At 38.2% G+C, this 24,197-nt stretch overlaps 1 protein-coding gene across 3 annotated transcripts in view; it reads left to right on the top strand.

Moving 5' to 3' along the window:
• Positions 1-24,197, top strand: part of LOC136858191 (fatty acyl-CoA reductase wat) — a 224,001-nt gene that overhangs the window by 176,514 nt on the left and 23,290 nt on the right. For all 3 annotated transcript variants that reach the window (XM_067137555.2, XM_067137556.2, XM_068225441.1), the window contains exons 5-6: positions 895-1,004; positions 17,925-18,117. In XM_067137555.2, coding sequence (XP_066993656.2) covers positions 895-1,004; positions 17,925-18,117 — 303 coding nt within the window. The remainder of the gene's footprint in view (positions 1-894; positions 1,005-17,924; positions 18,118-24,197) is intronic.

Genomic DNA, 24,197 nt, shown 5'->3' with positions numbered 1-24,197 from the left:
AACGCGACTTTCAAAGGATTGGGAGTGTAAATTGCCTATGTCAGTTCATCCAATTCTAGCAAACTTATATCATAATTTGATGCAAATTGATTATATTAATTATTGGCAGGTAAACAGAATTACAGCAGGAAATGCCTATGTTGAATAGATTTGTGTGTAAAGTGATTAGTGCAAGTGTAAAATGAAATAATTAGAGAGAAAACGCCTCTCTAAGTCTGAGATAGTGTAATAGTTCGAGAGGGAACGCCTCTTAAGTTGAATAAATGAACGTATGATGAAGTGTAGAAAAGGGACTACCGAACATTAACGTCAAGATAATCTCCAATATTACATGTATAGAGTGGTATGGCATACCCATGTAAATAAAGTATGTTTCACTAGTATAAGTAAAAATTTTGTTATACAAGATATTGTCTCTCTTCTCATTAGTAATGAAATGGTATTCCTCTCATAATTAACTTTTCCCCCTACTATAGAGACTATTACTAAAGAACTTACCGCCCCATCGGACATTCCACAGACCCGAAAATGTGATATCGACTCGGCTAGCGAATTATTCTAGTAGGGGAGGGTGAGGCTTCGACAAACCGGGCTGAGTTCGAGGCTCACCGATGGTGCACTATTCTAACGTCATATTTATGAACAATGGTAACTGGTTCATGTACTGATGCCTTGGAAAGGTACAATACATACATACATACATACATACATACATACATACATACATACATACATACATACATACATACATACATACATACATACATACATACATACATACATACATACATACATACATACATTATAGAACCTAAGTCATATTCCCTCTCAAATATACTGTTGTGAAAACTGATCTGTAGATACAGTCTTACTTTCTAACCATCATTGTTTCAGAATCATAGACCCTTGGCCTAATACATACGCTTTCACCAAGGCAATTGGTGAAGAAGTTGTTCTTCAAGAAGGCAAGGGTTTACCAGTATGTATTGTTCGACCCTCAATGGGTAAGTGCATAACTATACTTATAATTCCACTCATGTCCTTGGTATGTTGCTTTGAAATAGGAAGATTTGACAGTCCATTATGAATGTACACTTTTTCTTTAAGGCCTAGCAATTAATTGAATATTTCTTCACCGAGTTACATTTGTATTTGTGTAAAGGATGGTCTCTCTTGGTTTGCTGCTTAGGTATGTTATCGAAGTTTATAATTTTCATATTCTATATTGATGATAATATAATTATTGTAGTTAAATGAGGTAATCCACCTAATCAATTAAATATAAAATTATTACTTCAATTTATTTTAATCATGGTACCAGTTTTGGCCTGTTGATATTAGGCCATCATCAGCCATAAGGTATTAAAACCCTTAAAAGACTAATTGGCCATACATATAATAAAAATAGATTTTCAAGTATTGTGGCATCTATTTTATATTGTATTGATTAGGTGGATTACCTCATTTATGTCCGGCTCCATGGCTAAATGGTTAGCGTGCTGGCCTTTGGTCACAGAGGTCCCGGGTTCGATTCCCGGCAGGGTCGGGAATTTTAACCATAATTGGTTAATTTCACTGGCATGGGGGCTGGGTGTATGTGTCGTCTTCATCATCATTTCATCCTCATCATGACGCGCAGGTCGCCTATGGGAGTCAAATCAAAAGACCTGCACCTGGCGAGCCAAACTTGTCCTCAGACACTCCCGGCACTAAAAGTCATATGCCATTTCATTTCATTTTTATCTCATTTATCTATAATAATTGCTGTTTATGTTTCAAAAAATAAAAAATAAAAGAAAACATAATCTTGTAACAAGTTACTTGAATGGCAAACAAATGATCTGCCTGTAGAGAGGGGACAACTACCCAGCATTTCTTAATAAATGCACCTCGCTAAGCACACTTTACAAAGGATAAATTTAATATATCCTCCTATTCAATATGTAAAATAATTCCATCATTAGATGGAGTAATAAAATTTTTTAGCACATTTTTAGCTTGTATTATGTAAAAAACTTTAACCCCCCTATTTCACTGAAGATGGGTCAAACGAGTTGAAACTCAATCTAATGATGGAAATACGTTATGTATTGAATAGGAGGATACATTAAATATTTCCTTTGTATAATGAAAACTGTCAATACAGAATGATTCTAATATCTTGTAATCACTAATCACAGGCAGAATGTTGGATGTCAGGCAGTAGGGCACAACTGTCTTCAAACAAAGGGTCTCTTTAAACTATATTTCTTAAGTTTTAGTATGCAAATTAGGAAACATCTTTCATATATTAATTATTTATATCTTAAAATTGCTAGGACTGATTTATTTATTACTTATTTAGCATGTTGTTGTTGTTTAAGTCATCAGTCCATAGACTGGCTTGAAGCAGCCCTCCAGTCCACCCTATCCTGTGCTAACTTTGTCATTTCTATGTAACTACCACAGTCTACATTTGCTCTAATCTGCTTGCCATATTCATACCTTGGTCTACTACTGTTCTTACTACCTACACTTCCCTCAAAAACCAACTGAACAAGTCCTGGGTATCTTAAGATCTTAAGACTTTTAAGATAGTGATATTTATTGTCCTTGGCTCATTGTTAATCAAGTCATACAGTATACCATTTAAAGTTTTTAAGAGTCAGTGAACTCTTGTTAAGAGGATGTTTAAACAAAACTTTAAGATAATTGGTGCTATATTTTTAGAAAAGAGGACTTTTAGGTTAATGTTGCAAGTTAATGTCCACGCCTCATGTTTTTAATCAAGTCATTCCTCCTATCATTTATAAGATTAGTGTACACTTTTATGCATTGTTTTTGCAACCTTAAGTTGTCATTGTATGTTTTTCTAATTTTGTGGCTGAAGATGATGCACACCAGCATCGAAACCAGTCCTATTAATAATAAAATGTTATAATTCATCTTATAACATCGTATTGTACTGAATAGGTGGACCCCACTTTTGGGTTCCCATTAGATACTTATATCTTATGGAAACTAAAGTTGATATGGACGTCAAAACTGGTATTTGGAATCTCCTTTAAAATACAGAAACATGCATTTTAGGGGGAAAATAAACTTTGGGGGAGGGGGTAAAAAGAAGTTGAAGATGTTACAGTTGGTATTTTGAAGCTCCTTTATAAATAAGCACGTATTTTTTGTGTCTGGAAAATTCACTTAAGGGGGGAGGGTGAAAGGAAGTGAAAATTAATTCCTTTTATGTGGATACTTACATCTCAAAGACTGAAGGTTACAGACATGAAATTTGGTATTTGAAATCTCCTTTAAAAATAAAGGAACACGCATTTATTTTTGGAGGGGGGTGGGAGATCAACTTAACTGGGATAGAGTGAAAAAATAGTTAAATTTTTTGTGAGGATACATATATCTCCAAAACTAAAGATGTTACAGATGTGAAACTTGGTATTTGGAATCTCCTTTAAAAATAAAGAAACACGTCTTCTTTTGTCTTTGGAAATCCACTTGGGGAAAAGTATAGAAAAATTTGTTGAATTATTTGTATGAGGATACTTATATCTCTAAAAGCTAAAGATGTTACAGACGTGAAACTTGGTATTTGGAATTTTTTTGTTTTTGGAAAATCGACTTAAAGTGGGGGGAGCGATGAAAATAAGGAAAACACATGTTTTTTGTTTTCGGAAGGTCCACTTAAAGGGAGAGTGGGGTGGAAAGGAGAAGAAGCTGAATTCTTTTTATGAGGAAACTTATATCTCAAAAACTGAAGATGTTAGAAACGTGAAAGTTGGTATTTTGAATCTCCTTTAAAAATAAAGAAACATGTATTTTTTATTTTCTGAAAATCCACCTAATGGGCTGAAAAAAATTGAAAAAGTGGGTGAATTTTGAAAATGAGTACCGGTATAGCTACAGTATATGTCAAAAACTTAACATGTTACAGACATGAAACTTGGTATTTGGAAAGTCCTTTAAAAATACAGGAACACGTATTTTTTTGTTTTCAGAAAATGGGAAGGACTGATAAAGGGGTTGAATTCCTTTTATGGGGATTATTACAGCCTGTCTAAAAAACTGAAGATGTTACGATGTGGAAATAGATATTTGGAATCTCCTTTAAAAATAAACTTTTTTTTTTTTTCGATTTGAGAGAAGACTGTTTCTCACATGTACAGTTCTATGTTACATGGTCATCTTAACCCCAAAAGTCAACAACACAAACGTGGTTTACAGAGTTTCTGGGGTAAATGAAACTCAATTTGTTGGTGAGTGTTTATACTTTAGGGATTTTCAGATAATGTCTTTGTACAGTACCGGTACCGAGGAATGATTATTTTTATCATTTTACAAAATCCACACGAGCGAAGCCATGGATAACTGGTAGTATTTACATAAAATAGTATATATAGATATATACTAAATCATATGCAGTTTACAATTATTGGATATCTAATGCTTCTACCTAAAAGATTGCCTCAGGAGTGGTGTTGTAGAGAGCCAGGAAATAAACTCAGGGAGCATTCCTCCATGATGTGTTCAATGGTCTGTGAGCAGTGGCGGTGGGCTCCCAGGAGCACATGAGCACGTGAACACCCAGTTCAAATGCATATTCATGCATTCACAGATAATTCAAAATTGTTTCCTTTGTTTCTACCTGATTTCCTCAATCGATCGAAACTGTTCGATTTATATCAAAGCTCAGTTACATTGACAGCTGTTCGTTTCGACTGACAATGCAGGGGGCACACTGGAGATTTTGTACGAGCCTGAAGACTATACGCATGCACATAGAGATAACATCATGGTTTATGCACAGATATCTCCATAAGCGAGGAGCACGTTAAGGTATGTGCCTTTCAGTCTACAACTACCCTCAAACAAGTGATAGTATTAAAGTTGACCACAAGGGTCCACCACCTCACCTGTTACTGTTGGCCACAGTTTCCAGAAGTTACTATTTCATTGCATCACTGGAAGATTTCACCAGTAGTTAATTCTGAACAAGGTCTGTAATAATGGCAAAAAGTTTGCTTTATATTGTGGGTTGAGAATTGTTTCAGTTACAATTAATTTGAGTACTGGTAAATGTGGTGATTGCACGCACTACTTTTATGCTTGTTGTCATACTTAGGTGAACTTCGGGCTATGTAAATCCAAGAATGTTGTTGGCATCTTTTAATATTTGTAGCAATTGTAGCCAAGTTGCTGTGAATATTACTTTTACCGAGCTATATATTGAACCTGCCAACTTGGATTCAAAAATCCGTCTGAGCCACTCAGCCTGACAGTCGTAATTTTAGTTTTGTTGTACACTCACTGATTAGTCTCGGAAAAATGCATCCTCGGTTATAGGGGTTCTACCAAATTTTGAGTGGAGAAGCAACTGTACAAGGAACTTTCAGTCAAATGATCTAAGTAAGGTATTTTGTACTGATTTGCATTCTACTTTGGTATGTCCGACTCGTTGGCTGAACAGTCAGCGTACTGGCCTTCAGTTCAGAGGGTTCTGGGTTTGATTCCCGGCTGGGTCAGGGATTTTTACCTTAATTGGTTAATTCCAGTGGCACAGGGGCTGGGTGTATATGTTGTCTTAATCATCATATCATCCTCATCATGACGTGCAGGTCGCCTACAGGCGTCAAATAGAAAGACCTGCACCTGGCGAGCTGAACCCGTCCTGGAATATCCGGCACTAAAAGCCATACGACATTTCATTACTTTGGTATATTTGAACACACATTTTGTTGTGAACCCCTGAAAATTTTATCACGAGCTACCACTGTCTGTGAGTCAGCTCTACAGTTGCATTGAGGAGAATCTATCAAGCTCATTTATCTAGGGAGACTGTAGATCTTCCAAAACTGCAGTGGATTTCGTTGAGCTGAACAGAGGTAGAGCCGGCCCTGTGGTGTAGGGGTAGCTTGCCTGCCTCTCGCCCGGAGGCCCTGGGTTCGATTCCCGGCCAGGTCAGGGATTTTTCTCTCGACCTGAGGGCTGGTTCAAGGTCCACTCAGCCTACGTGATTATGATTAGAATTGAGGAGCTATCTAATGGTGAGATGGTGGCCCCGGTCTTGAAAGCCAAAAATAACGGCCGAGAGGATGCGTCGTACTGACCACACGGCGCCTCGTAATCTGCAGGCCTTCAGGCTGAGCAGCGGTCGCTGGGCAGGTCAAAGCCTTTTCAAGGGCATTAAGTACCGCGGGGTTTGGTTTGGTTTTTTGGCACAGTGGTAGAGCGAGCCAAATTAAAGCCAAGTGACTTGGTAATAGGGTCTTTGATCTATTTACTATGCTGGTGGTTGCAAATGTGATCACTCTTCTCTCCAGTCATTATTGATATTGAATTCACTTGATGTTAGCTCCCTGGCTGTTCTCTAAACAGATCTGCAAGACTTCAATCTTGAGGGAAGCTGTTTGGAGTCCCAGTGAATGGGGAGAGCTGTGTTGTTATATACTGTGGGCCGTAACAGATAAGGACTTGTTACTTCTAATGTGAGGTGGTGCAGTATTGCTCAGTACTGGTAGCATCTAGGCTGGAGTTGAGAGGTGTGCACCAGATATAGACCAGAATGTCTGGTGAAGTTAGACATCTACCATTCGTATATGTGAGCTGTTCAGCCATATCCCTGTGTAGTACTCAGCTTGAAAGTATACTTGGGCTACAGCTGTTGGTTTTAGTGTATTAGGATGATGTTTCAGTTAGCCTCCACAGTAAGTTATTTGGCAGATGTTTCCTTCAGGTGGTAGCAGTAGGTCAGTTCTTTCAAGTATTATATCTAGATGTTTTGGAGTACTATTGTATCAATGTATTTGACACCTGAATAGAACTCTGGCCTGGTAATTGGACTGTTTATGTACTGAAAAATAGAAACAAACAAAACATACAATTACAAGGAAAGTGCTGAAAAGCACTATTTTGACTAAATTAAACATGTGAGACTCCCCATAGAATTCCTGCAAGAGAAAAAGTTAACTTAAAACATAATATTGAAAATAAAATTTAACTTATCCCATCATCCCGGACTCCCCTGTGAAGTGAAAGCTTGAACGAAAGAAGAGGAAAGGAGAGGGAGAAGGAAGTAAAATAGGAAGCCAGTGCAACTCCATCATCAGTCATTAAAGAGATAGCAGGTGCTGTTTATTGTATTATTATAGGTGTATGCTGGATGGAAAATGAATTGGCTTAACTTATGGTGTTTTACCATTCATGTCTGTTCAAAGTAAAACCATGGGCCAACACTACGTAACTTATATTGGCATCCGTGAAAGAATGTACATCTTTCTAACTTGTTTGTCTTTATGCAACTTCAGGTCAGTTCAAGTCAGACCTGTGAGAAACTGTATCCCAAAATTTCATTTATTCAGATGATATCAATTTGACAGTTCAAATAACACATTTCAGTGAGGCAGAAGTAATTCTCTCACAGGATCTCAAGAAGCTGGATAATTATCTCAGAAAATGACATCTCCGTCCAAATCTACTGAGAAATGAAGTACTGGTATCAACATTTCACACCGTCCGACTCGTTGGCTGAACGGTCAGCGTACTGGCCTTCGGTTCCGAGGGTCCCGGGTTCGATTCCCGGCCGGGTCGGGGATTTTAACCTTAATTGGTTAATTCCAATGGCACGGGGGCTGGGTGTACGTGTTGTCTTCATCATCATTTCATCCTCATCACGACGCGCAGGTCACCTACGGGTGTCGAATAGAAAGACCTGCACCTGGCGAGCCGAACTTGTCTTCGGACACTCCCGGCACTAAAAGCCATACGCCATTTCATTTCATTTCACACCATTTAATCTCAGGAAAACTTTATATTGTATATCATATTAAAAATGTCCTCAGTTTCATGATTTTTCAGTCTAATTGTATGAGTTTCTAGATTTCTATGCCTTCAAAATTTAATTGCTCAGTCTGATAGATTATGGGGTCTGCTAAGGCTGACTAGTGAAATGTCCTAGATGTGTTACCGAGCCTTTTTATCTCTGAGGATTTTGAGTTAGGGTGTGCTGAAGTATTTTTTCTTTCTTTTTTCTTGTGAATTGTACATTTCTTTCTCTGGGACAATCTCATAGGGTGAGTCATGTTTATGCCACCATATTTTTAGTCCAGGTACTGCTAATATTTGCAAGAATAACTGGTGCATTATGGATGTGCACTTATGCTCCTGTTGTTTATCTGAAGTCCAACATTTATCTAATATGAGATTCCTTGCAGTCTTTTACCTTTATTAGATGTTCAGATGTAGGATCTAGTCACTGTATCACTATGTGAATTTTCTATCATGCTAGGAAAATTTACTTCAAATGTTTTTTATTTTTCTCATCGTATGCTGAGCTATGTAATTATTAATGTGACTCTCATAAGATTCTATTATTCTTATTCAAAACTTGTAATTTCCTTGGTGATTTTTATGATGCTATGGACCTAGTTTAAAATTTCCTCAGTTTTACGGTTTTTCAGTCTAATTGTATGAGTTTCTGGATTTCTTTGCCTTCAAAATTGAATTGCTCACTCTGGTAGGCCTAGATCATGGTGTCTGCTAGGGCTGACTAGTGAATGTCCTCAATGTATTACCGAGCTTTGTCATCTCTGTCCATCAATGTTATTCTTATGTATATATATGTATATAGGTAAAGTTGTATTTGTGTTCATTTTTGGGACCTTGCGTAGGCAGATTAGGAGACTTAAGGATTTCAGGTGCTGAGAGTTTATTGCTTTCTTGGGAGCATGATATTGATTCTTGAAGATACTATAGTCATTTTTTGTTTTTTGTTTCACTAGTTGCTTTATGTCGCATAGATAGGTCTTATGGTGACAATGGGATAGGAAAGGGCTAGGAGTGGGTAGGAATCAGCCACGGCCTTAATTAAGGTACAGCCCCAGCATTTGCCTGGTGTGAAAATGGGAAACCACAGAAAACCATCTTCAGGGCTGCTGACACTGGGGCTCGAACTCACTATCTCCCGGATACAAGCTCACAGCTGCGTGCCCCTAACCGCACGGCAAAGATAGTCTCATGCATTGAGGTAAAGATAAGTTGTATTGAGGGTCCTTCTCCCTCTTATTCTTTTAGTACTTCTTAATCTTGGATTATCTCACAGTGCTGTTTCTTGTGTATTTAGTGTTGGTAATTATGTGTAATTAATTGGTGGATCATGGATGTACATTGTGCTTGTGGTGTGTCATTCTGAGGTCTGATATCTTGTTGGTATGAAGGTTTCTTATTGCCTTTTCTTTATTTTATCAGTGAGGCAGATTTTCGATATGTGCACTTCTGTAGTATTCTAGGGATATTTTCCATTTTGATATTTCATCCAGAAGCCAAACATTTTGGGTTTTTATCTTTCTTTTATGTGAACTCTATCCATGCAGTTTTACATGGTAAGATTCATTATTGACATGATCAGTTCTATTGTAATCACGTAGCTTGAATAGAATCTTCAGTTTTTGTTTTTTACATCCATTGTAACTAGAATATAGGCAAATGTTGAATATACTGTAACCAACTATTGGTCTAACTGTAATAGCAAATTCATTACAGAGGTAGACTTAAAAGAGAAATTTACTCTATTCAGAAAATCACAGAAAATATTTAGGTTTAATTGTTTACTGTACAAAATTAATATTGATGTGAGTGATGGAATCAATAATTATAATGAAATAGAAAAAATAATGGTCTTATTATGTATTTTCTCAGTATCTGTACAATTATTGTGTAAATTTATTGGAAGAAGTTTGTATTATACCTGCTTAATACTTCTGTACGTGAATGTTTGATACATATCTGGCTAGGGGCATTGGCTTTTTTTGACAAGTACCTGCTTTGGCAATGACAGCCGTCTATATAAGGTAATACCATATAATCCTTAACTCCACCTGCACTTTTTTTACAGAAATATTGCTTCTTAAATTTGGGTGCACTTCATATTTAAGCCTTTTGTATTGTGGTCCCATAATACACTCTTCCGAAGACACGTCAATGCTCAACAGTGGTTTCAAGTCGCGACTTGGAAATGGCTGAAATCTCATGCCATCGCTTACTTCCACGTTATCAGAACCACATGGTGTGGCAGTTGATTAATACTTTGTGTTCTGAGTGAAGGAGCATCAGTGGTAACAAGTGACGAATTCAAAAAAGCATCTGCGGCCATTTACTGTGAGTGAGAAACTTAAAGTTGTAACAGAAGCTGAAACTATCAGAAATCATGCCACCGGCAGAAAATTTGATATTGATGAATCATGCATTCACATTTGGAGGAAGAAGGGAATGTTATTAGAAAGTAACAGCATAAAGGAATTGATAAGGAAAGGAAAAACTGATCTGGCAATAATTCCAGGAGGGCTGACCTCTATGCTACAGCTATTGGATGTTTGTATGACCAGCCTTTGAAAGCTGCACTGAAACAGCTCTACACCGAGTGGATGGTGTCTGCCGGCGATCATGCACTGACACCAACTGGGTGAGTGAAACGACCTGAAGTGGAACTTCTATGTAAATGGATAAAGACTGCATGGGATCACATCTCCAACAACTTGGTGAGGAAACATTTCAAGAATATGGAATTTAAAATTCTATGGATGGTAGTGAAGACGATCAAGTATGGAAAGTTCCGATGGTGATAGTCTAGGCAAACAACTGATTGGGAATCTGCCACCTGGGCAATAGCCCTACATGTAGATCAATGTTTGGCTGGACAATAAGGGGTATGAGGAAAGAGTCAGTATAGTAAGTTTGAGGGGGATAATTACTGTAAGCTTCTAATGAGGGACAGGAATGAAACAATATACAGAGTACAGTAGGTAGACAAGAGAGAAGGGAAGGAAGGGAGAAGTTGTGAATGATGAGTGGGCTAATATGATTTTAGGGGAAGAAAACTGAGGGCTAATAACTGAGTCTACACTGGAAAGTAGTGCTTCATTTTTAATGAATTGGTATGAGTTACTGCTGGTAAAACAGCAAAGGGAATATGGGAAACAGACAAGTGTTATAGAGGAGAGGGGTGATAAGAGAAGGGGAAAATTGATGAAAGCAGCAAAATTTGTTCTGGGTGATTTCTGACAAAAGAGTAGGGTTATGAAAATGTTGTAATCTTTTGGCTGAGAAGACAAGATTGCCTTGGGGATCTAATGAAATAGGTGAGGTTAGGAATCTGGTCATGGAGTACTCTGTTGTTTAGAACATGGGGAAAGTTTATGGAGGAAAGGGAACCAGAGTAGTGTTTTCTTGAGGAATTAAGTTAAGGCAGATGTTGAGGGAAGTATAACAGAAGGAGCAGGATAAGCAGAAGGTGGTGGATTTTCACATTGGCACCGACAATGTCAGGCAAGCAGGAATAGGTACCATCATAATCAGATCCCTCACATCCTCAGCAGAAGTTCAAAGCAGGAGAGATTGTTATCAGTGGGATTACTGTATAGGAGGGATACTGACTAGAGCAAGATAGATTTAAATAAGACTATGGAGTAGGTATGTGGGATATTTTGTGCAATTTAGCCAGTTGACTCCCAATCTGAGAGTCATTTGCTTGAATACTAGCAATTTTGGGTTGGATTTTCAATTGGACCAGCAAGTAGCAGCAGGAAGGGCACCTAGTCATTTATTTATTTATTTATTTATTTATTTAATTAATTAATTGATGGTTTAAAATATGGTAGTAAATCTCAATTACAGTAAACCTAAGCATCCTTAAAGTATTTATTAAATTACAATGACACAAGTCTTCAATCTTAGTAACTAAAAATGCAATTCTTAATTAAAATCCCTGGTGGTCTGAACTGAGTCTGAGTACCGGTACTTCACAAATCCCTCACAAATATGGAAGGAGGTGTTGACACTTAATCCTGTCCCATAACAATCAATTATTGGTTGACCATATTTCCATGAGGCTGTTACTAAGAGCATCTTTCCTTAAAAGAAAACTGAAAATACTGTCTCATAAATCATCAGCCTGGAGGCTGGATGGATCATCAACTAACAACTGCAGTTGTAGGAAAAATGCAAAATCTGATGATGATGGCATAATGAAACGTACTAGGCATGATGGGGAGTGAGGTAATTTTCTACTGCTTTTCCTAATGAACCACAAAATACTATTGCTATGCAACTGACCCCCTCCTCCCCCATGAGTAACACTTTTTACAGCATCCAGATGAACTAGTCATGTTCTGAACATCATAACTCAGCACAATCTATACCTCAGCAGTGTCTATACTGTCTCAGCGGTATATTTGATGGAAACTTCAGTAGAGGTTACATTCTGCTCTGGGCTATGTCAAGCAACTGATGCAAAATTAATTCATTTCAAAAAAAATAACAGCAAGTTAGTACATTAGGCAGAATTTGCCGAATTAGAATAATGAGTAGGAAAGATCACAATATGAAGACAAAGTTGGAATTCAAGAGGACAAATTGGGGCAAATATTTGTTTATAGGAAGTGAAGTTAGAGATTGGAATAACTTACCAAGGGAGATGGTCAATAAATTTCCAGTTTCTTTGAAATCATTTAAGAAAAGGAAACAACAGATAGGTAATCTGCCACCTGGGAGACTGCCCTAAATGCAGATCAGCATTGATTGAATGATTGAATGAGAGAAAGCAGCTTCATTGAAATGGCTGACTGATTCATACACAATTATTAATTCCTTACAACGTAAGTTATATTGAAAATTAAGATAAAGTTTGAATTCAATAAGAGGACAAATTGGGACAAATATTTGTTTATAGGGGAGAAGTTAGGGATTGGAATAATTTACTACAGGAAAGTTTGATAATTTTCCAAATTCCACATTTAAGATAAAACTAGGTAAACAACTTTTATAGAAGATTAGCCATGATACAACACTACGGTCCGGATTTGACAGTAGTATTAGGCTCAGCATCTAAACAAGGAACATTAACTCATGAGAACAGCAAAAGCAGCATATGGAGGAAGAGAAATGAACATGATGTTATTTGCAGATGATATTGTGATTTGGGGAGAAGAGGAGAGGAAGGTTCAAGAACAGTTGAATGTGGTGAAGGGGAAGATTGAAGAATGTGGATTGAAAATAAGTGTAGAAAAGAGTAAAACTCTTGTTATGACTAGAGGGGAGAAAGAAGGGAAAGGTCAGATTAGACTTGCAGACAAGCCCCTGGAAGTAGTGGAAACGTTTAAATACCTGGGGAGTGAATTTATGGAGAATGCTCGACTGGATGCTGAGATTAGTAAAAAGGATTCAAGCTGGAAGTTGTTTCTATCATAGTGTAAGAAACATGTTATGGGACAAAAATGTGCCCTCGGAAGCAAAGGATACTATGTACAAGATGTATTACGTACCCATAACAACTTACGGAGCAGAAACTTGGACAATGACAAAGAAGGATGAGAGTCGAATACAGGCAGCCGAAATGAAGTTCTTGAGGAGTATGATACAGAAGAGTAGAAGAGACAAAATAAGGAATGAGAAAATCCGGGAAGAAATTGGAGTGGAAAAAATGAATGATAGAATAGAGAAGAGCCGACTAAGATGGTTTGGGCACATAAAGCGAATGAGCGACGAAAGAATGCCAAAAAAGGTGATGGAAATACAAATCCAAGGAAGGAGAGGCCGTGGACGACCACGATTGAGATGGAAGGATACCCTCCAACGCAGCATTATAGAAAGAAACCTGGACTGGGACACAGTGTTGGAGGAGGAGTGGTGGAAAGACCGAAGAAAGTGGAGAGGAACCATATTTGCCCCTATCCGGCTACAGCTGGATAAAGGGAAATGATGATGATGATGATTAACTCCTATTATTAGAATTTGATAATATTCATTGAAAGACTTGAACAATACTATGCTACTCTGTTCACAGTTTTAATGACTAGGCGTATGTAAACACATCGTTCAACTGGGCAAAGAAGGTAATCATACAGTCGAGACTTATGCAATTATGATAATCCTTATTGGAAGCAAACCAAACCACATAATATCAATCAGTAATCGGATACCTCCTAGTCCAATTAGTAGAATTGCAACTAATGATAACATCAAGAGAACATCATGACAAGTGGACAATAGTGCACATGGAAGATTTTAAACCACAACCCTATAAGAACATAAACGTTTTCTTAATGAGAATCTAACATTTTAACATTCATAATATCATCCTCACTTCTGTTTTAAATGTTTTTAACTACGATGTGTAATATAAATTTTATCAGTCTACTGTAGATGATCGAATTAGGATTGAAACATGTATAGGATGATATTGATGATGCTTGCTTTTAAACGGGCCTAACATTTAGGTCATCGGCCCCTAATGGTATAAAATGTGACGAAATGTTATGACAATTTAAAAATCCATAATCCTCCACTGACCAGAATTCGAAAATGTGAGGACGAAGAGTGAATGGATGGATATGAAGTTAAAACAATCAGTGGATCTGACCCGCAATGCTCCACATTCCCAGAAACTAGCATTAAACAATAGTATTACTGACCAAGGTACTGCTTCTAAAGCACAGTACTGAATCGATGAGGCTTGCAGTCGAAACGGGTCCAAAATCCATGTCATTGGCCCCTCATAATGGTACTTAGCACTAGGAAAATAGAACCATGCTATTTGTCATGTTGCGGTACTAATAAAAAGTAGCATAGACTCACAGTATTCCACACATTATGGTACTACTCACAGGTAATGAACTTTGCATATGTAACACAGACCTATGGTGTTTCACTCACTGAGGTGTTATTTAGAGGAAAAGCAAACCTGTAGAGGCAACGCAAACCTATGACGTACCTCAAATAATTGGACAAACCACAGGGACCCGCACTATCCCATGGTGTTCCTCACATAGTGAGTACTAAGCATAGGCAAGGCAGAACCATGGTGTCGCTCATCCCATGCTGTTGCAGGAGTACGAATCACAGGTACTGTAAAATCCGGCAACACACTCTTTTGCTACTATTCACAAACCTATTTTGTACCTAATATAGTGGTTCTAAGCGCAAGTAAAAGTGACCCATGGTGTTCCCTGTGTGATGGTAATAATTACAATTAGTCTCATGGTTCTAATTTGATCATCCTGTGGTTGTCCCTTTTAGTGGCCTCTTACAAAAGGCAGGGGATACCGTGGGTGTATTCTTCGTCTGCGTCCCCCACCCACAGGGGGTGAAACATGTATAGTTGTGACGAATGTGAAATTTTTTTTAAAATTCACATTAGAATACAGGCAGCGGAGATGAAATTTCTGAGAGGTATTGAGGGCAAGACCAAAAATTAGAAATGAAGAGGTAAGGAAAAGGACAGGAATGTTGAAACTTCAAGACAGGATAGAAACAACAAAGGTAAAGTGGTATGGACATATGATGAGAATGGGAGAAGAGAGTGTGCCAAAGAAAGCTTTTTCAGAGAAGTTGATGGGAAAGAGACCATGAGGAAGACTCTGAAAGAGGTGGACAGATTCAGTGTGGGAGTGCATAGAGAAGAGGGGAGGAAAACCAGAAGATGTACTTAAAAAAGGAGAAGAGTGGTGGAGAGACAGGCAGCGATGGAGGTCCTTGATTCACAACCTGACCCGGGAAGCTGGAAACGGGAAATGAAGATGATGATGATGATGATGATGATGATGATGAAATTCACATTAACCATAAGGTATTGACTAAGGAGGATAATGTTCAACAATAAATCATTGATATAGTGATTTAAAAATATTAGTTTAGCCATCAATATGGAAACATGAAATTTATATTTTGTAGTTTTGTGATTTTAACAAACCATGTATTTTAGCAAAAGAACTGTAGAGACATTTTATAATGAAGAATGTTTTCAATTCATCAAAATATTAACAATTTATCTAATGTTAATATCTCAACTGTAGACATTGAACACTATAATTCTCCTAAGCAGATTTTTACCTTATTTTGTTTATAATTTTATTGTCTTATTGTAATGTACTGATGAAGAACCAAAAGGGTTGAAATATGTATACAATGTTGATGTAACTTGTATCAATCTCATAGATTGAATTATATAGTATTACATAGGTGGATAAACCAAGTTTTATTCAATTGTGAACTACAGTCAATACAGACCTATAAAAGAACTGACAAGCAACAGGCGACTGCCCTAAATGCGGTTGGTTGGTTGGTTGGTTGGTTGGTTGGTTGGTTGGTTGGTTGGTTGGTTGGTTGGTTGGTTGGTTGGTTGGTTGGTTGGTTGGTTGGTTGGTTGGTTGGTTGGTTGGTTGGTTGGTTGGTTGGTTGGTTGGTTGGTTGGTTGGTTGGTTGGTTGGTTGGTTGGTTGGTTGGTTGGTTGGTTGGTTGGTTGGTTGGTTGGTTGGTTGGTTGGTTGGTTGGTTGGTTGGTTGGTTGGTTGGTTGGTTGGTTGGTTGGTTGGTTGGTTGGTTGGTTGGTTGGTTGGTTGGTTGGTTGGTTGGTTGGTTGGTTGGTTGGTTGGTTGGTTGGTTGGTTGGTTGGTTGGTTGGTTGGTTGGTTGGTTGGTTGGTTGGTTGGTTGGTTGGTTGGTTGGTTGGTTGGTTGGTTGGTTGGTTGGTTGGTTGGTTGGTTGGTTGGTTGGTTGGTTGGTTGGTTGGTTGGTTGGTTGGTTGGTTGGTTGGTTGGTTGGTTGGTTGGTTGGTTGGTTGGTTGGTTGGTTGGTTGGTTGGTTGGTTGGTTGGTTGGTTGGTTGGTTGGTTGGTTGGTTGGTTGGTTGGTTGGTTGGTTGGTTGGTTGGTTGGTTGGTTGGTTGGTTGGTTGGTTGGTTGGTTGGTTGGTTGGTTGGTTGGTTGGTTGGTTGGTTGGTTGGTTGGTTGGTTGGTTGGTTGGTTGGTTGGTTGGTTGGTTGGTTGGTTGGTTGGTTGGTTGGTTGGTTGGTTGGTTGGTTGGTTGGTTGGTTGGTTGGTTGGTTGGTTGGTTGGTTGGTTGGTTGGTTGGTTGGTTGGTTGGTTGGTTGGTTGGTTGGTTGGTTGGTTGGTTGGTTGGTTGGTTGGTTGGTTGGTTGGTTGGTTGGTTGGTTGGTTGGTTGGTTGGTTGGTTGGTTGGTTGGTTGGTTGGTTGGTTGGTTGGTTGGTTGGTTGGTTGGTTGGTTGGTTGGTTGGTTGGTTGGTTGGTTGGTTGGTTGGTTGGTTGGTTGGTTGGTTGGTTGGTTGGTTGGTTGGTTGGTTGGTTGGTTGGTTGGTTGGTTGGTTGGTTGGTTGGTTGGTTGGTTGGTTGGTTGGTTGGTTGGTTGGTTGGTTGGTTGGTTGGTTGGTTGGTTGGTTGGTTGGTTGGTTGGTTGGTTGGTTGGTTGGTTGGTTGGTTGGTTGGTTGGTTGGTTGGTTGGTTGGTTGGTTGGTTGGTTGGTTGGTTGGTTGGTTGGTTGGTTGGTTGGTTGGTTGGTTGGTTGGTTGGTTGGTTGGTTGGTTGGTTGGTTGGTTGGTTGGTTGGTTGGTTGGTTGGTTGGTTGGTTGGTTGGTTGGTTGGTTGGTTGGTTGGTTGGTTGGTTGGTTGGTTGGTTGGTTGGTTGGTTGGTTGGTTGGTTGGTTGGTTGGTTGGTTGGTTGGTTGGTTGGTTGGTTGGTTGGTTGGTTGGTTGGTTGGTTGGTTGGTTGGTTGGTTGGTTGGTTGGTTGGTTGGTTGGTTGGTTGGTTGGTTGGTTGGTTGGTTGGTTGGTTGGTTGGTTGGTTGGTTGGTTGGTTGGTTGGTTGGTTGGTTGGTTGGTTGGTTGGTTGGTTGGTTGGTTGGTTGGTTGGTTGGTTGGTTGGTTGGTTGGTTGGTTGGTTGGTTGGTTGGTTGGTTGGTTGGTTGGTTGGTTGGTTGGTTGGTTGGTTGGTTGGTTGGTTGGTTGCACATCAAGAAACTCTTTTCAGTGAAAAATAAATCTGGCAGTCCAACATGTCTAAGATCATCAGGATTGAAATGGAGTCTGGTAGCATTATTTATTATTAAAAATGTGCCCATCTTCACATATTTTAATTGTAAATATATATTTTTCAGTCATTACCACAAATAATGAGCCTTATCCTGGTTGGGCTAACACTATTAATGGACCTATAGGGGCAGCATTTGGGGCAGCCATTGGTATCCTACACACAGTTTATCTGCATGTGGATGAACATGCTGATATGGTTCCTGCCGATCTGGTTATCAACAATATTATAGTAGCAGCCTGGAGTGAAGCACACAAAAGGTATATTCATAATCTTAAAGAAACTAATAATCTATTATACTTGTTATATCTTTCTCTGGAATACTTAGTAAGTATCCATTATGTTAGGTACTCTCTGTCATATGTATCAGGTTATTATATGGCTTCCATTTGTATTTAGTTGATGGCATTCCTCCTGTTACCTGCTTTCTGTAGTACCGGTATGTACCAGGTTATTATACAACACCCATTAGTTTTTGGTTGATGGCATTTTGCTATCATTTGGTAGATTCTATCTTGATAAAATGACTGGTAAATGCTAAGGCTAAAGCATAGTGCTCTGTGAGCTCAGTCAAAAACTATGTTTCCTTCTTTTGTAACACAGAATTGTTCTTATGCCACTAGGTGTGCCTGTAAGCCCATTTCTTGATATCAGAGATTTGTTAAGATGGAAGCAGTCTTTTTTTTAATGTTGACACAGAACAATGAAGTTTTTCAGTTTGTCGAACACAAAATACAAATTGAAGAGATGATACGGTATAACATAACTGTGAAAGAAAACAATTTATTAACATTTTAACCAGGTGTAATGAATTAATTCATTTATCAATAGTTGTTACTCAATCGGGTAATGATGAGTTAGCTCGTCTAGAGCCTTTGAAAACTGTTATCTGCCAAGTAGGACATGTTATCTCATCTCTTTATGTTGTTGAGTGTAGTTCTGTGATCACTTTGCAGATGTCAGTAGGTTCTAAATTTGCTGCGCCAGACTGGATGCCAATATTTAATTGCATTTTCTTCCGTACATAATGGCTATGCATGCTTGTTTGGATGATGAAACTATTCATCATCTCATTGATTCAGATGATGAATTAGATAAGAACTCTTTGGATAACCAGGATAACACAAGTGGTGAAACTGACAGTGAGCTTGCTTCTGGGAATGAAGAAGAGGGAGAAGATATTAACTTGCCTACAGTAAGTGATGCAGCCACTTTGCACTAGTATAGCCAAGGTAATCCTCACGCTCCTTTTACATTTGTATCGGACAGTAAAATAAATATTGATATGTGTGATTCCAACAAAGTGAGCCCATTGTTCTATTTTAGCCAGTTTAGAGAGGAGGATCTTAACAAACTAATATGTGAGCGGACAAATAAATACACAGAACAATTTTTTGAAGTTCATATGGTACTGAAACTTCAGTTGCAAGCTTTGGATTGGACTCAAACTACCACACTAGAGATAAAGTTATTCATATCCCTTCTCATCTAACAAGGAATAATAGAGAAGTCTACTTACAAACTATACTTTACTCACAAGGATTTCATCTCGACACCATTCTTCAACAAAGTGATGATTGAGAAAAGGTTTTCATTATTGTTGCAATTTTGTAATTTTGTCGATAATAAGAATTTTGATGCCAACATGAGAGGGAAGTTGTTCAAAATCTTGCCTATTTTGAATTCAGTTTGCAAAAAATGCCCAAAATTGTACACATCGCAGGAAAATATTAGTGTGGATGAATCACTGGTGCTGTGGGAAGGAAGGCTGCAGTGGAAGCAATTCATACCATCGAAAAGGAGTTGCTTTGGTCACAAATTATTTGTTGTTTGTGAGAGTGATATGAGGTATATTTGGAATTTTTTTTCTTTTGCTAGGGGCTTTACGTCACACCGACACAGATAGGTCTTATGGCGATGATGGGATAGGAAAGGCCTAGGAGTTGGAAGGAAGCGACCGTGGCCTTAATTGAGGTCCAGCCCCAGCATTTGCCTGGTGTGAAAATGGGAAACCACGGAAAACCATTTTCAGGGCTGCCGATAGTGGGATTTGAACCGACTATCTCCCGGATGCAAGCTCACAGCCGCGCGCCTCTACGCGCACGGCCAACTCACCCGGTATTTGGAATTTTATTGTATATACTGGGAGGATACAGACTTTGGGAACTTGTATCCCACTACTCCTATATCAAGTAGAGTAGTCCTGGAACTGTCACATGAACTAATGAACAAAGGATAAACATTGGATCTAGGTAAATGTTATTCCAGGGTCCAGGTAGCTGAAACTTTGTGTATCATTGATACTGATACGGTGGGAATGATGCAGATAAATTGCCTTGGGGTACCAATGTTCTCAAGAGAAAACACTTGAAAGGTGAGCACATTGCCATCTGTAGGGATAAGGCAGGTTGCATTTAATGATTGAGTTAGGAGTACAGATAGTTGAAGAGAATCTTGGAGAAGCAGCCAATGGAATGAGGAACCCACAAGTAGGAAGGCAATCGTTGAAACTTGCACCAACATGAATTACAGACAGGCATTTTCCCGACTTCATTCCATCCATAAAATCAGCTTCATGGTCCGTATCGCACTTCAATAGATTCACAATGAAGTATTTATTTATTTTCCACCTAGTCGATACAATGATTGCCTAAGGCAATTTTTATTGGTCAAAAGTGGTACATGTTTCGTATATTATCAACATCTTCAGCCACATAACAATGTTTAGATGAAAAATATAAAATAGACAAAGTAATGCTTTAGAGGAAGTGTCCTTGAAATTAACATAAGATTGACAAGATTAAAACAAACAAATAACTCAAGAGAAAATATATAAATTATTTCTACAATAGAAAGCAGTCGTCAAGGAAACACTTGTACAATATTCCATAGAGAAATTGTCCTAATAAATATTCTTTTCTTAATAATCCATGAAAAAAGATCAATTTATAAATTAAAAATTATACAATTTATAAGTAATTATCGAAATGAAGAAATCCTGATATCACAGTGCGGCTCTTATTATTAATGTAGATGAAAATATAACTAATTCCTAGTTGTCAAATCTTATTAAGCCTGCTTTCCTTTGGAACAGTAACTCCTGTCATTCTTTCACAGTTTTGCGCCGGGTGTAATATTGATGATGCGTTCTTCCTTGTTCTTGCACCTGAGGAGGAGGAGGAGCGGGGGATATAGGTGTGTCAAGAACTTCCTTGCTGTCACCTATAGCTTCAACTGAGGAGGAATAAGTTGTAGGGCTATCTGTAGGTGGAGAAATTCCAATTCTTTTTTCTTGATCCTTCTCAAGCATTTTCAAATATACTAGAATTTGATAATATAATGGATTCTTATATTCTCATTATCAAATTCTAGTATATTTGAAAATGCTTGAGAAGGATCAAGAAAAAAGAATTGGAATTTCTCCACCTACAGATAGCCCTACAACTTATTCCTCCTCAGTTGAAGCTATAGGTGACAGCAAGGAAGTTCTTGACACACCTATATCCCCCGCTCCTCCTCCTCCTCAGGTGCAAGAACAAGGAAGAACGCATCATCAATATTACACCCGGCGCAAAACTGTGAAAGAATGACAGGAGTTACTGTTCCAAAGGAAAGCAGGCTTAATAAGATTTGACAACTAGGAATTAGTTATATTTTCATCTACATTAATAATAAGAGCCGCACTGTGATATCAGGATTTCTTCATTTCGATAATTACTTATAAATTGTATAATTTTTAATTTATAAATTGATCTTTTTTCATGGATTATTAAGAAAAGAATATTTATTAGGACAATTTCTCTATGGAATATTGTACAAGTGTTTCCTTGACGACTGCTTTCTATTGTAGAAATAATTTATATATTTTCTCTTGAGTTATTTGTTTGTTTTAATCTTGTCAATCTTATGTTAATTTCAAGGACACTTCCTCTAAAGCATTACTTTGTCTATTTTATATTTTTCATCTAAACATTGTTATGTGGCTGAAGATGTTGATAATATACGAAACATGTACCACTTTTGACCAATAAAAATTGCCTTAGGCAATCATTGTATCGACTAGGTGGAAAATAAATAAATACTTCATTATGAATTCATTCCATCCAAACGACGTATGTTACAAGGTGATGTAGAGTGTGGTATAAGAAAGGTGTTTGGAAATAAAGTCAGTTTTGGTACCCAGATTGCAAGAATGGTCTTTGTATAGTTCTGTGCTTCAAGGTGTATTATTGTAAACAGAGACTCATTGAAGAACAACGATTTTCAAGATTACTGTCTTATAATTCTTTTTGAACATCATGTAGAATACAGTCCTTTACTTTTACTTTTCACTGCTTTTCTTGGTACCAGTATATTGTTATAAGATTTATTCTTATAGTGTTATAATAATGTACTTTATTACTATAGTAGCATTGTTTTATAGGTTCTTTCTTACTGTCCGACATAGTCTCATTGCAATGTAGTTCCAAGGAGTTGAATCAAATACTGTACTGAATTACAGTGTGAATTCCAAATACAAATTTAAATGGGCAGGCCTAGGCAACTTGTCTTCTGTAAAGGCATGTACGCATCAAAGCACAAGTATTCAGTCAGCAATACGGTATGTAAAGATTATTGGTTACAAGGATAATGTCCAGATAGAGGAGGTGACTAATGCTAAAGAAGTATTAAAATTTACCTATGACAACAATTATATCTACAGTAAGATACAAAAGAAGAAAACTAGAAAAGCAGCTGGAATTGATAAGGTTTCGGGGGATATAGTACCATATCTGAAGTACTTATTTGATTATTGTTTGCATGAAGGAGCTATACTAAATGAATGAAGAGTTGCTATAGTAGCCCCTGTGTACAAAGGAAAGGGTGATAGACATAAAGCTGAAAATTACAGGCCACTCAGTTTGACATGCATTGCATGTAAGCTTTGGGAAATCATTCTTTCTGATTATATTAGACATCTATGCAAAAGTAATAACTGGTTTGATAGAAGGCAGTTTGTGTTCAGAAAATGTTATTCCACTGAAATTCAACTTGTAGGATTCCAGCAAGATATAGCAGATATCCTGGATTCAGGAGGTCAATTGGACTGTATTGCGATTGACCTATCTAAGGCATTTGATAGGGTAGATCATGGGAGACTGCTGGTAAAAGTGAGTACAATTGGACTTGACAAAAGTGTGACTGAATGGGTTGCTATATTTCTAGAACTCAGAGAATTAGAGTAGGCAAAGCTTTATCTGTCCCTGTAATAATTAAGGGGGGAATTCCTCAAGGCAATATTATTGGACCTTTATGTTCTCTTATACATATATATCAATGATATGTTCCTCCACTTGAGTAATTCCTGTCTGGCGCGTCCACATCGCGGGGGTGGGCTCCCTACACTTCAGTAGCCCGGAGTAATAGGATGGCTGAGTTCAGTCGGGGACTCAGTCCTGTGGGATATAACATGGAACCCATGCCCAGGGATACGGGTGAAGATCTCAACAGCAGTGAAGGCGGAAGTGAAAATCACTGGTACGGTGGATCTGGCGGAAGAGGCAATATCTGATCCCTGAGAACTGACTCAGGGCCTGCTTCCTTGCAGGTTGATAGGGGACTATTAACCTGTTCGGTAAGTGATGCGGCGAGATCCGCGGCTACAAGTTGCTTGCTCAGTGGGGAACGCAGATATATCCGCCGATTCAAATTATTTTTTTTTTCTCAGTTGCCTGCCTGCAGAGGTTTATTTCCTTTTCAGCAGCGTATTCTGGATGAGTCTGCCCTATGATGTGAATTTTTTCAACTATGTTCTCCCAATACCAATGTGTCATCCATGAGTTGCAACATAAAGAACGCAGCTGACGTCCAGGCAAGAACAACCCAAGGCCTAATAGCTCTGCGCTGAAGCTTTAGCTCATCGCCTAATCGTCCCTGGTTGTAATAATATTGCTGTAGAAGGGATTTCTAGAGATTATGACACTGAACAGACCTCTCTGATGACATTTTAGAACTGTGACGTGATTTTTTATCCCCAGTCTTGAGTTTTTCCTTCACGACTGGAGTGTGTGTTTGTCGTGAGTTATACAACATTTTATTATCGCAACCATCCGTAATACAGTCATATTTCATGATGTCCGTCCAAACTACTGAGACCAGGGTTCTATTCGATCCTTTTTCTTACATTTCTTTCCCACTAAAATATTTATAATGAATTACCGTCCCCCACTGTTAGAGGAAGATGATTTACGGGTCATGGTAAACGAAATGTTGGAATTTAGTGGGGAGAATTGTGATATTGGTGAAGTAAGTTCTGCCGAAGGGGAATTCGTAAGTGACAGGAAATTACCTGGAATAAGTA

The sequence above is a fragment of the Anabrus simplex genome, chromosome 1 (genome assembly GCF_040414725.1).
Source record: "Anabrus simplex isolate iqAnaSimp1 chromosome 1, ASM4041472v1, whole genome shotgun sequence".
Classification (NCBI taxonomy): Eukaryota; Metazoa; Arthropoda; class Insecta; order Orthoptera; family Tettigoniidae; genus Anabrus; species Anabrus simplex.
Note: the sequence above shows the minus strand (reverse complement) of the source record. Positions and strands in the feature narration are given on the sequence as shown.